This window comes from Condylostylus longicornis, unplaced genomic scaffold (genome assembly GCF_029603195.1).
Source record: "Condylostylus longicornis isolate FDR11 unplaced genomic scaffold, ASM2960319v2 ptg000010l, whole genome shotgun sequence".
In the NCBI taxonomy this organism is placed as follows: domain Eukaryota; kingdom Metazoa; phylum Arthropoda; class Insecta; order Diptera; family Dolichopodidae; genus Condylostylus; species Condylostylus longicornis.
In genome coordinates this window covers 21,282,011-21,294,389 of record NW_026577979.1, presented here as the reverse complement: position 1 = coordinate 21,294,389, position 12,379 = coordinate 21,282,011, and the positions used below count along the sequence as shown (strand labels likewise).

Here is a 12,379-nt window from a genome sequence, read left to right as displayed (position 1 = left end):
CTTTAGTTTCTTTTGACTTGTCTTCTGAAACGCTATTTACCTTTTTTTCTGTGTACAAAGGAGAGTCTTTGTCGGATAACAGCTTAAGTCTCCTTTTCTGTTGATCTCTTGCAAATGGACAACCCCTATATTTCGCAGGATGTTCCCAATGCCAGTTGGTACTTTTAGCAGTTATACTTTTATCCATTTCGCGTTGTTGAGATGGATGATTCTGGGCATATTTAACACATTTATAGCTTCTGTTCCAGTTATGTTTGGGTATGATTGAAGGCTTGGAATCTTGTACACTGAACAATTCTGCTGACCTTTTTGCAGATAGGTTCTATTTGAACTTTTATGGCCATAATAGAAGTAATGTTGCAGATTTTTTTTACATCATTATCCTTGCTGAATGTGAGAGTCTGGAGCCATATTTTGATTTGTGATAGTGTCTCTTTTTATCATATTTACTGTACTATAGCTTTGGAGCCCTCCATCAATAATTATTCAACAATGTCCTTTTCTTAACAAGACGAATCAAGTTCACTTGCTACAGCCGTAATTCTCCTGTCGAATTTATCTTCGTAGGTGTGGTATTGTATTTGGAGTTGATTGCGTTTTGCAGTTAGAGCCCTGTAGGAGTCACTGTAAGAAGTATTAACCTTCCAGTTCTGATTTTTGATTAGGGTAAATTTACATAATTCTTTAATGGCATCTGCTGTGATTTCCTTTGCGAAATCAAACGTTTCAATTCTTGAAACATAGATAGGTGGTGGAGCATGTTTATCAATTTTGACTACTTCCATTGAATTTTTATTAATCTCAATTTGTTCGTTTCCTTTATAATTTTTGCTGTTCTCCAAATTATTAACAGATGAGGTTTGAACTGTGTTTGATATATGATCGTTTTGCCTAATGCTCGTCTTTAGTTTATTTTTTTTTTTATTTTTTTTCCGTATTTATACAGACACCTATAGGCTTTTTGGATAATCCTTTAGCCTTTCTTGTTTTAGTAAGTTTTGAGTTAGGATTTATTATATCACTTTCAAAGCCAGGGAAGTCTTCGTCACTTATACTAAGAGATATACATACACTTTCGGTTTTTGATGGTTCAATGTAATTTGTGCCATTTGTATTTCTTTTTTCGTAGCTCAAAGCTGCTTTCAATGATGTATTTTCATCTCTGCCCAAAAAGTTATTTACCGGCGTTGCCGACATCGAAGTTGATTGAAGCAGCAATAGTTGGTCCCCTCCAGAATCCGTGGGGTCGAACTCCGTAGAGGCTGGATTTGCCAAACTATTTGGCGTACCACCTGGAGTATACAATCCTTTTGTTTTTCCCATTGCACCTTAATCTGCGGGTAATCCTCGTCAGGAGCCCTAAAAAGGTGCTATCAGCCGGGCGAACTAAACCTCGGTTTTTTTTTAACGAGGTTGTTGCTCCTTTTTTATTTGGGCTTGGAATATTTGAACTGGAAAGCCAAAAGTTATTTGAACTCGTAATATTTATTGTGTAGAACAATTCAGCAGGCTTATTTTTCGGTATTAAATTGACGTATCTGCAATTTTATGAAAATTTTGATAACAAAAAGTAATTAGGTATGCGAATTACTTCAAAGTATCAACATAATCTTTAATTGCCATTTTTAGATAATCTACGTTATTTACTAACTGTTGCAAATAAAAATCATATTTATTATTGTTTTAAAAACAAAAAAAAACTCACATCTAATTTATAAAATTGCTCGTAGGAGGGAGGAGATGCTGGGAGGCTTTGCTCTAACGGTGGCGGAGTTACGGTCTTCTGGTCCTCACAAGTTGCTTGAGTTCATCAGGAGGGTAGGTCTCGAGCGTGTGTTGTAGGGCATGCCCCACACTCGGGTGGGGGCGCACAATAGATCCTTATACGTGGTCGCGGTGCATTGTTGCCCCCGTTGCACAAATCTACAATCTACAATTTATAAAATTCCAACAATGACAATGTTATTTAGTATTTTTAAGTGACACTTAAATTACAGCACACTAATCTTTAATTCACCAAAAATTTTTGTTTGAGAGCAGATACTTTTTTTTTTTTGGCGCTTTTTCTTGAAATATTTCGTATCAACTCAAAAACAATTTACAACAAATATTTTGACATAAAGTAGATGCGTTAAATCATTTCCACGTTAAATAAATCGTCAATATGTAGATATGTTAAATCGCTTTCAGTTCGACGATATAAGGTTATCAATCTCTTAAATAAACACAAGTTGAAACCGTCAATAATAGGCAATTTGCGGCTGACTTAATACTTTTCAGGTATTGCATAAACACAAACAGAAGAAGAGCGATTTTTCGCGGCGAATACATATAAAATACGCGTAATATATACTTAAAAAGAAATATAAATGAAAGTGGTCACAGAATAAAGTGAAATTACCGCTGCTAATTTCACTGACGGCAATAAAATAGCCTAAAATCTTGTTTTTATGTACACCATCTGTTTTCATGTATGTTTGACATCATAAAAAAATACTAAACACCTGATTGACAACACAGAACAAAATACTGTAAAAATTTGGCAAAAATTATTTTGTTTTATTCAGCTCTTGTTCTGTGTTAACAACGGAAATTGTTCGCAATTTTCGTTTTCTGTTTGATTATGTTTTTAAACTTAAATAGTCGGTTGCTTCAGCCAACTAAGAAAACTCTCAAAAAATTTGTTGATTGCGCGGTTATTTTAACTTGTTTATGGATAAAAAAATTTCTCATTCCTTTCTATTTTTTTTTACATATGTAATTCGTTATAAAATTGAACTTTTTTCTTTAAAGTAAAAGTATTGCAAAGGACATTAATTTGTTTTGTATATTTTATTGGGAATGCAAAATAATTTTGCCAAAGTTTTAGAATGTTACACACATACATAATGTAAACAAAATAAAATAGTATTTTTGATTAAAAAGCAGTATATATATATGCATGTACCTTATTTTAATTGAATGAAAACAAAAATTACTTCAAAAAGCAAATCAACACACAATCCAAGAGTTTTAGTTTTTTTAATATGAAAAATGAACAGACTTTGTATTTGTTTGATTAAGGTCGTTCATTTAATTGTCACTAGCAAATCTAACCTTAAAACTGAATGTGTATTGTGTTTATATTGCCTAAATAATGTCAAAAAAATTGTGAAGCGAAAACAAATAGGAACGAATCGTATTTAATATTTTATTGACTACTTGGAAATTTAAAAAAAAGAAATAAGTATTACAATACAAATTATGTGTTACTTTATGCTGTGAAATGTCGTCTAATAGAGAATCTGATAATAATATCAATTATAAATCAATAAGGTCGGTGTGTTTTCTGCAATAAACATACATATTATATGTATGCATAATACATACGATGTATCGGCATGCATAAATATCTAAATTTTATTCAGTTGAAATCTTTACACAAATAACTTTTTTATTTTAGTTGTGAAAACATCCCCGAGCTTTTTTTGGACAAGATTGTAGCAAAAAATCATTTTAGCAAATATGGAAAAATTAGTAAATTTATTTTAAGACCCAGACGTTTGCAATGTACAGTGGATTTCGAACAAGAAGAAGATGCGAAAGCTGCTCTAATGAATGGCGGCTTATTTAATGGATACGAATTTAGCATTAAATACACTGAAAATGGCATTCCGCAAGTTCGCAATACAGAAGAATGGGTTGATCCAGACATTCAGTCAGAGCTTGATGCTATGGGGAGTGTTTCGCAAAAGCAGTATCGGAATGTTGGTTTTGGCTCCCAATCTATGTATACAGGGAAAACTCAACAATCAATTTTGCGTTTGCCAAAACCTATTTTGAAAAACAAATCAAGTGTGAACTCAACGCAGACTACTACGAATTCTTTTAATAATGAAATACGTACTGCAGAATCAAATTTGCAAAATGTACCTTTAAAAAATGAATTGGAAAACATAATGCAAAAACAAGCTTTGAATTCCACAGAAAAGTACAACGTGCTAGAAGCTCGAGATAAGTATATTAGACTGACAATGTCTAAAACGATTGATCTGAAGAACGTCTCAAGTATGAAAGGTATTTGTCCAGATATGTGCCCAGAGAAAGAGAGGTATTTACGAGAAACAAGAGACCAAATATCAAGTTTCGAAATAGAAAAAGATGGTTCGATGAATCATAAAATTGCAATAAAAGAATATGCCCGTAGTAGCGCTGATCAAGAATCTCCCTTAGCACATGAACTACGTCCAGAACCAACACTAAAAATGACTATGACGTATTTATTACATCGCATAATGGATTTGTGTGACGACGATAACATTGGTGTTGGTGAATGGTTTCATTTTGTATGGGATCGCACCCGAAGTATAAGAAAAGATATAACCCAGCAGGAATTATGTAGTTTGGATGTTGTTGAACTTATTGAACAATGTGCACGATTTCATATTCATTGCGCTGCACGATTGATAGCAGAAGATCCTTCAGTTTTCGATCAGAAAATTAATACAGAAAACCTCACAAAATGCTTGCAAAGCTTGAAGTACATGTACCATGATCTAAGAATTAAAAATATTACATGCCCAAACGAACCAGAATTCAGATCTTATATCGTCCTTTTAAATTTAAATGATGCCAACTTCCTTTGGGAAGTTAAACAATTACCAGAGCAAATACGAAAATCTAGACAAATAAGAGAAGCCATTAATTTCTACTTGGCCGTCGAAAACAATAATTTTGTCAAATTTTTTAAGATGATAAGAAACACATCTTATATGAACTCATGTTTACTATTGCGTTATTTTAATCAAGTACGAAGTTCTGCTATTAGAACAATTATAAAGGCCTACACAAGCACCCGACAAAATATTATACAAATTCCTTTGAATTATTTGACTGATATCTTAGCGTTCGAGTCTGTAGATGATGCACTTATATTTTTTGATCATTATAAAATAGAATGCGATTATGAAAAAGTAACTTTGACAAAGAGTTGGAACTATATTCCCGATATGCCACCTCAATTAGATAGATGTTTAGAGGTACGTCTCAAATTATTTTGGATAAAAATAATTAACTTAATTAATTTGTAGATAGTCGAATCAAAACGCTCCATTTCAGTTGGGGAATCAATATGCGGTAAACCATTAGGTTCAACATTAATTTTTGAAAATCATGAGCCACATAATAGCTTCGATGAATACGGTTATTTAAAACAAAATGCATGGACAGCTGGTGATCAAAGCAGCAATAAAAAACATTTGGGGGATTCAAAAAACACATCTTCCGCTTGCGATATTGTCTTTAAAGTACCTATAAATTCTCCACCGATTTCTCCCAAACAGCACCAAAATCAACAAATTAAATCGATGTTCGGATTAACACAAAAAAAGAGTCAAAAAATATTTCCAGAAGATGATAATAAAATTTCTCAATCAACAAAATCATCTATTTTCGAAAGTAATAAACTGTCACCTGTTTCATCTGCTGCACCAATATTTGGCGCCCAAAATTCTACAGAATTCGTTGATAACACTTCATCGACTTTCATTTTCAATACCTCAACATTAAAATCGAATGAAACTAAAATGTTTAAGTCACCTGAGAAAATGATTGATTCACCAATACTTCCAAAGAGTAAGGAAACTCTGCCATCGATTTTTGGAAGCAAAACTACCCTAAAAGCTTCTACCCATGAAAAACAAAGTCATCCACTCTCTGCTTTATTTGAAAAAACTGAAAACGATGGAAGCTTGATTAATAATTTTCAAACCGGACAAAGTAAAAATCAAATGAACTCCCATCCTAAAATGTTTTCAGCTGTATTCGATACTGCAAAACCGTTTAAGTTAAATAATGAAACATTTAATAAATTTTCCAATATGGCTGATTACAATGAAAATTGTAACTTAACTGCAAATAACAATATTTTTCAAAACCAAGAATACAAACAAGATAATATGGCCGCTATAAATAAGAGAAATCGAAAGCGTAAGTCTGAAAATGACGAATATGTGTGCCAAGTTCAGACAGTTTTTTTAGAAGAGGAACCTCCTTTGAGTCCAGTATTCCAACCAGAAAAATTGTTCAAAAGGGTTGAACAAGAAGAAAGAAACGATATTAAAGAAATTGTAACTAAAGAAGACGATAGTAAAAGAAATATTATATTAGAAGAACAGAAGCTTAAAAAAGAGGAGGAAAAACGAATTTTAGCTCAAAAGCAAGCAATGATTGAAAAACACTCGGAAAATATTCTTTACCATATATTGGGAGAAGTTCTAGAAAGTTTTGTTCGGTCTATTATCGAAAATGTTTTATTGGATTTAAATAAGAACAAAGTTGTTGAGCTAACTGCTACAAAAATTCTAGAAGATATTTGTAATGAAATTATAAATGAATATCTAGAAGAAGAAGTTTCATTTGAATTGAAACACTTTTCTAAAAACCAAATGCTGCTTCGAAAATATTTTGTAAAATGGCGTAATTCCACCGTTAAATCCATTGAAAGAAGAAATTTGATTCAAAAAGCACAAAATTGGGCAATGCCAGAAAACATGGAAACAGTTGCGAATAAACTGGCGCATCCCACTCAAAAATTAAATCTCGAAATGATATACCGATATCGACTTGGAATTTCAAAAGTATTTGATCTCTCGTATGGTGACGGAGTAAGAAAAATAAACGTGATTTCTACTTTTACAAAGGAATTAGAAAAAGGTAGTCCAGTAGACAAAATTTACGGTAGAGTGAAATCTAGAAAATATTTCAAAATAGTGATATCTATACCGAATGATACTGATGAAATCAAAGGTTTTAGTTCACACGTTACTTCCTTTCTAAACAAATCAATTGAAAGATCAAAGCCACCAGATCCCAAAAAAGGTATACATGCCGTATTACTGTTGTAATCTCAAATTCAAATATTTTAAAATATTGCAAACTTTAAACCCTGTATCTAGTTAAAGTTACAAGCAAATATTATATTTAATTTTTAATTTATGTATTTTCAGGATTTTTATGTGAAGCCCATGGGAACATCGCAATGTGTGTTCAAATCATTTACGGACAACCAGAATTTAAGACAATAACAAAATGTGACCATTTAAATGGTCTAATATTTTTTCTGACATTGGAAAATTTATCGTGCTCACGGAAAAGACTGTTTAACTTATTCAAGAATGCGAAAATTAATGCAAGCGTACCAATATCACTCCTAGTGTACAAAAATTTAAAAAATTGCACCGATTATGAAATAGAAGATATTTTAGCTTTAGATGAACTACAGAAACTTGAAAAAATTTCAAATTTTAAAACTTTTAAATTTGATGATTACAATATTATCAATGCTTTAACAGAAGGTATAAAATACTTAGCGAAAAATATGAATCATCAAAATGATTTGGAAATGCAAAAATTTACATCTTTCTTGCAAGCAACAATTGGCGATGAGATTTGGAAACGTTTTTATGATTCTTGGTTGATTAATCCTACATTTCAATTATATTGCAATAAACCTGAAAATGTAATTAGGTTATATAACACAGCTATAGATAAATTAATAAACTTGTTTAAAGAAGACTTGAGTGCTTATGCAGAACTACCGCGAGAGCTAGTTGAGTTTGTTCCAAATATTGTTGCAGATATTCCAAAAGAAGTTGAGTATTTTCCAAACAATTGGCGGGAAGATAAGAGAAATATAAAATTTATAACTTTTCTACAAAAACTTAAATTAAAAGAGATTAAAGAAACATGGCCAACTGATATTAAAGAACTGGAAATTAAAATTTTGAATTATGCGAAAGAATGTCTTGCAATTTCAAAACCGTCGATCGAAATGGCCGGGTATAGTTCCATTAAAGCTCTACTTGAAGAGCTTAATAATCCTGAAGTAATAAACATAGAATTAGAACAACGTTACAAACAATTATCATGGTTGGAAGTTATTAGACCAATCGCCTTAAAATTACTATCACAAGTGTGGAAAACGTTGCAAAATTTAGTCCCAATCGAGGTTATATATAGAAAGGATAAATATCACAATTTTACTAAATTACCATGGTGGCTTACAGATTTACATTTAAAACAATTAAAAGTGGATTTAGGAAATGACGATTGGCCAAAGCATGAGGAACTAAATGAGAAATTACTTTCGTTCAGAGAAACACATAGCAAAAATGAAAACATAGATGATATATTAGACAGAGGGTATCAGCTCATTGAAAAAGCTACACAAAATATTCATAAATATCAGAGTTATTTGAATTCTACCAGAGAAATTTCTAAGGACTTAGATTTTTCTTTACATAAGATCGAATCAGAAAAATTAAAATCATTTCCAAATTTAAAAGATAGAACTTTAAAAATTGAAGATTTCAGTAAAAAATTTGAATCACACAAAAATTTGGAAATTGATGAAGTGCAGACAACTATTGATAAAGCGTTATCAGTAATCAAAAAATTCGAAACAGCTATGGATTCTAAGAGAAAGTTTAGTTGAAAAAATAGTTTAGTATTTGAATAATTTCCAACTCTTTGCATCTTAATATTTTCTTTGAAGTAACAAATAAAAGTTTATCAAAATTAAAAATGTAATTAGTTTAAACATATTTCTTGGTGATTTTGTTAAATAAATCTTGATCATTAATTAATAATGATTTGATGAAATCAATTAACAATGATTTGAAGAAAATTTTCATCAATTAATAATGATTTTAATTATGTAGGTATGTACATACATATGTGCATATATTCTTTTCATATTTTCAAATGTGATCGAATATTATTTGAATTAAAAGCTCGTTTTTCTACCAAAATATTTTATTTGTATAAAACATTAAATATCTTTAACTTTTTTATTTCTATTCCGATTTTTAACATTTGTTACTTCATAAAAGCAACTTCCAATTTTTTTTCTCTTTTGACTTCTTTCAATAGCTCTTTTCTCTTTGGAAGTTAATTTTTTCTTCTGATTTTTTAAATCTTCTACAATAAAATCTCCGCTTGCCGTTTTTTCCTTACTTAATTTTGATTTTTTGTGTAAGACCCTATCATTTTCTTCATCATATTCATCTTCCGAATAAAAATCACTAACCCCGTCTGAAGAATTTTCTTCGTCTAAATTTGGAACTTTTTTTCTCTTCTCTTTTCTTTTTTCAGTTATCTCCAAATCAATTTTTTCTAATTCTTTTATATCATTCGGTTCAAAATCTAACGTTACTTTAATTTTTGTAAAATCTTGCAATTGTTTTAATTCCTTAGCTCTTTGAACAGTTTCAACTTCTTTTGGAATTTCTGTATTATTTGATGCTATTTCTTTTTCAGCATTGTGAACAGTATTCGTTTTTGATATTGGTTTTTCAAAACCTTCAGGCGCCACATAAAATGGCAATTTCCCTCTTTGCCAGTCATTTAAAACCATTTTTGCTGATGCCGTTATATCTGGGTCACCTCCCTTTAAAAGTTTTCCAGTTTTTTTAGCTAATTGCTCAAGAAAATCGATATGAGAAGACCAATGATCAATTTTATAAGTTTTTTGAATGTATTCATTTCTAACCCTCTGTAAGACTGTTTCTACATAATCCTCAGGATCTGACACTAGTTCAACTCGCACGACACCTAAAATATTTTTTTAATAATGTTTTATAATGTTTTTTTTTTAAAAATCACCTTTCAAAACCTTTTCAACATCAGTTTCAGCCGAAGGGTACACAACACCTGGACAATCAATCAGAAATATTCTTTTCATTAAAGTAATATATTGCCATACTTTTGTTTCACCAGCGATTGGGGCAACATTGCAGACCTTCTTACTCCGCAATGCATTTATTATTGAAGATTTTCCAGTGTTGGGGTAACCGATAAAACCTACACTTATTTGTTTTTTATCCATGTGTAGTTTGCCAATTTGCCTTAATAAATTAATCAAAGCACCTTTGCCAAATGGATGCGTAAGTGAGGCGTGAAATGCTATGGTTGGGTACTCTGCACTTAGAATTGCAACCCATCTTTGTGTTACCCATGTAGGCACTAAATCAACCTTATTTAAGATAAAAAACAAGTGTTTATGAGGTTTTTCTTTTTTAAGAAAATTTTCAATGTAGGAAGATCTTGTTCCCATTGGATCTCTAGCATCTAGTACTTGAAGTAATACGTCAGATGAATCAACAACTTTATGTAGCTCGTTCCAGATACGTTTACTTTGCCCAGCACCAAATACCCAATCTCGCGGTGCATTCCTAACACCATCATCATTTTGTACAATATCAGTATCTTTAGAAATATCATATTTCTCAGCAGCCTCTTCGGCATGTTTTCTTAAGTCATCTAAATCCCGAACTTTTAAATTAACGCGTTTACGTTGTTTTTTTGGTCCAAAAACATTCTCATAACTCTCGGTATCTAACAAATGTACCCTTTTGTATTTAGCAGATTCTTGTAGAAGAGTGATTGGCAGATTTGTTGGTTTCATAATTACTTGATAGGGATCTTTAATAGCTTTTCCAATTTCTTCTTGAAACTTTTGTAGAGCATTTTGCGAAATAACTCTTGAATTACTAAACCATTTAGGAGTAGGTTCAACTCGAGCAACAGTTCCAGGTTTTAATCGCCCCTAGAAAGGGCTTAATTTTTGAAAAATATATATGTACATATTCCAGAAACTTGAAAATTTACCTGAAATGGAGCTGGACAAATAATCTTTCCTCTCTTATCTCTTTTGGCTTTGAAGTTTCTGTACATCTGCAATCGCTTTATTGTAGCTTGGCTCCTTGGATGAGCTACACCCTTTAAAGAGCTTTTCGGTCGGTCCGGATTCATTGAATGATGTGATCCTGACGAAAACCCTTCTTTACGAGGTTTCCCTGGAGTGCTTCGAACTTTCGGCATTTCTTATATATATTTTAATTTCTTTAAGCTATTTAATTATAGTATTATATATTTTGTTTACAAATTATTAGTTTATAAATAATTATTTATAAACTCTTATTATACCCAACTTAACACGTTTTCTTTGATTTACTTTTTCCTTTTGACATTTAAGTGAATTGTTATGTCAATTTTATTTGCCTTATTATTAGTAGCAAACCACGGCTGACAGAAATGCTTTGATTTTTTGAAATGTCAAGTTGAAAACACACCACGAACAATATTCCACGACGAAATTTCAAAATTCAAATAAAATACACATTAATATATTATACACGTGACTGCCAAGAACGAAGCGAAATTTCCGCTGCCTTTTTTTGACGTCTGTCTTCAAATGCTTACTATATGTAAAATACGGAACAATTGATTTTACATATTCGTAGTCAAATATTTTGTCACACTTATATTTTTGATACACTTTTATACACCTTGTGTATTAAAGATATTTTGTGACGGTATTAGATATATCACGTAATATTGGAACCAAGTTGAATATGTATGGACAGTATTAGATTTTTTTCTATCAATTTTCCATATGCCTAATACACATAATCAAAAACAACCTTTAAAAATATGAAGATACGAAAAAATATGAAAAATGAACAAAAATAAACATTTCTATAACAAGTTAGCTGTAATTCTAAAATTTATTATTCGAAAAAAGGCAATTATGGATCACCAGGTAGTTAGCATGAAAAATGCTATATTCCTCTAATTTACGTAAAATTCACATCTTTAGTCCATAGCAAAATTTTTTAACTCTAAAATTAATATGCTCTGCTTATCACATTCTCGGTTCAAACTTAATCTCGAGGAGAACCCAAATAGCAAAGTGTTTCATGTTTTTTGTTCGGCTGGACATATCACCCTGCTTCGGGTGTTCGGGAGTAACACCATATTATATTCTGTGTTATTTGTACAGTGCTCTATTCTAATTTAAAAATATTTTGACATAAAATTATTGGTTAGTGCATGTTCATTTATGTTGAAACAATCCGAATTCAGCCGTTAAACTTGTTATTGGTAGGACTGCACATAATATAATTTGCTTGATCTGTAAAGAAAAAAGCTCAGCAGTATAAATTATAAATATATAGCTATGTATGATTTCGTAGACAATTCCAAAAAAACTTATCGAATTTTTTTTTGTAAAATTATTCAGGTGAATTATACATTAACATAAATAATCTCTAAGCTCTTATTAAGTTGATAGTGTAGATTAAAACTTAAAGTCAAAACAACTGACCAAATATATTGAAGTGCTATTTTGTAAATGAAGAGATAAAGTGGGGTTCATTTTTGTTGATAAAACACTGCCAACGTGGAGGCAACGTATACATTGATTTAAATGTTTATTTAAAAATTTTGCTCAGTTTTAAACTTTAATCGTTAAAAAAAAATTAAATATGGTTGAATTAAGTAGCGGTCCGTATCAACATGGATTTCCCAATATTGTTTTTATTCCTGCTGCAATAATATT

General features: G+C 31.0%; 2 protein-coding genes across 2 annotated transcripts; one reads left to right on the top strand and one right to left on the bottom strand.

Annotated features, from left to right (window-relative positions):
- The first annotated feature begins 3,148 nt into the window (after nt 1–3,148).
- Nucleotides 3,149–8,592, top strand: LOC129618641 (uncharacterized). The gene is made up of 4 exons (XM_055533506.1): nt 3,149–3,315; nt 3,443–5,018; nt 5,070–6,858; nt 6,987–8,592. The coding sequence occupies exons 1-4, from the start codon at nt 3,266–3,268 to the stop codon at nt 8,471–8,473; spliced, it is 4,902 nt and encodes a 1,633-aa protein (XP_055389481.1). The 5' UTR covers nt 3,149–3,265; the 3' UTR covers nt 8,474–8,592.
- A 189-nt stretch (nt 8,593–8,781) lies between these two features.
- LOC129618863 (nucleolar GTP-binding protein 2) lies at nt 8,782–11,000 on the bottom strand. The gene is made up of 3 exons (XM_055533886.1): nt 10,648–11,000; nt 9,643–10,585; nt 8,782–9,591 (listed from the first exon to the last, which is right to left on the bottom strand). Exons 1-3 carry the CDS (start codon nt 10,858–10,860, stop codon nt 8,810–8,812), a joined length of 1,938 nt encoding a protein of 645 aa, XP_055389861.1. The 5' UTR covers nt 10,861–11,000; the 3' UTR covers nt 8,782–8,809.
- Between the last annotated feature and the right edge of the window lie 1,379 nt (nt 11,001–12,379).

What these genes read in the sequence shown, in the direction of transcription:
- LOC129618641 (XM_055533506.1), top strand. Translation starts at nt 3,266, where the DNA reads ATGTCGTCTAATAGAGAATCTGATAATAATATCAATTATAAATCAATA. An exon ending in ATCAATTATAAATCAATAAG is followed by an intron (nt 3,316 to 3,442) that starts GTCGGTGTGTTT and finishes TTTTTATTTTAG; the next exon opens with TTGTGAAAACATCCCCGAGC. An exon ending in AATTAGATAGATGTTTAGAG is followed by an intron (nt 5,019 to 5,069) that starts GTACGTCTCAAA and finishes ATTAATTTGTAG; the next exon opens with ATAGTCGAATCAAAACGCTC.
- LOC129618863 (XM_055533886.1), bottom strand. Translation starts at nt 10,860, where the DNA reads ATGCCGAAAGTTCGAAGCACTCCAGGGAAACCTCGTAAAGAAGGGTTT. An exon ending in TTTGTCCAGCTCCATTTCAG is followed by an intron (nt 10,586 to 10,647) that starts GTAAATTTTCAA and finishes AGCCCTTTCTAG; the next exon opens with GGGCGATTAAAACCTGGAAC. An exon ending in TGTTGAAAAGGTTTTGAAAG is followed by an intron (nt 9,592 to 9,642) that starts GTGATTTTTAAA and finishes AAAATATTTTAG; the next exon opens with GTGTCGTGCGAGTTGAACTA.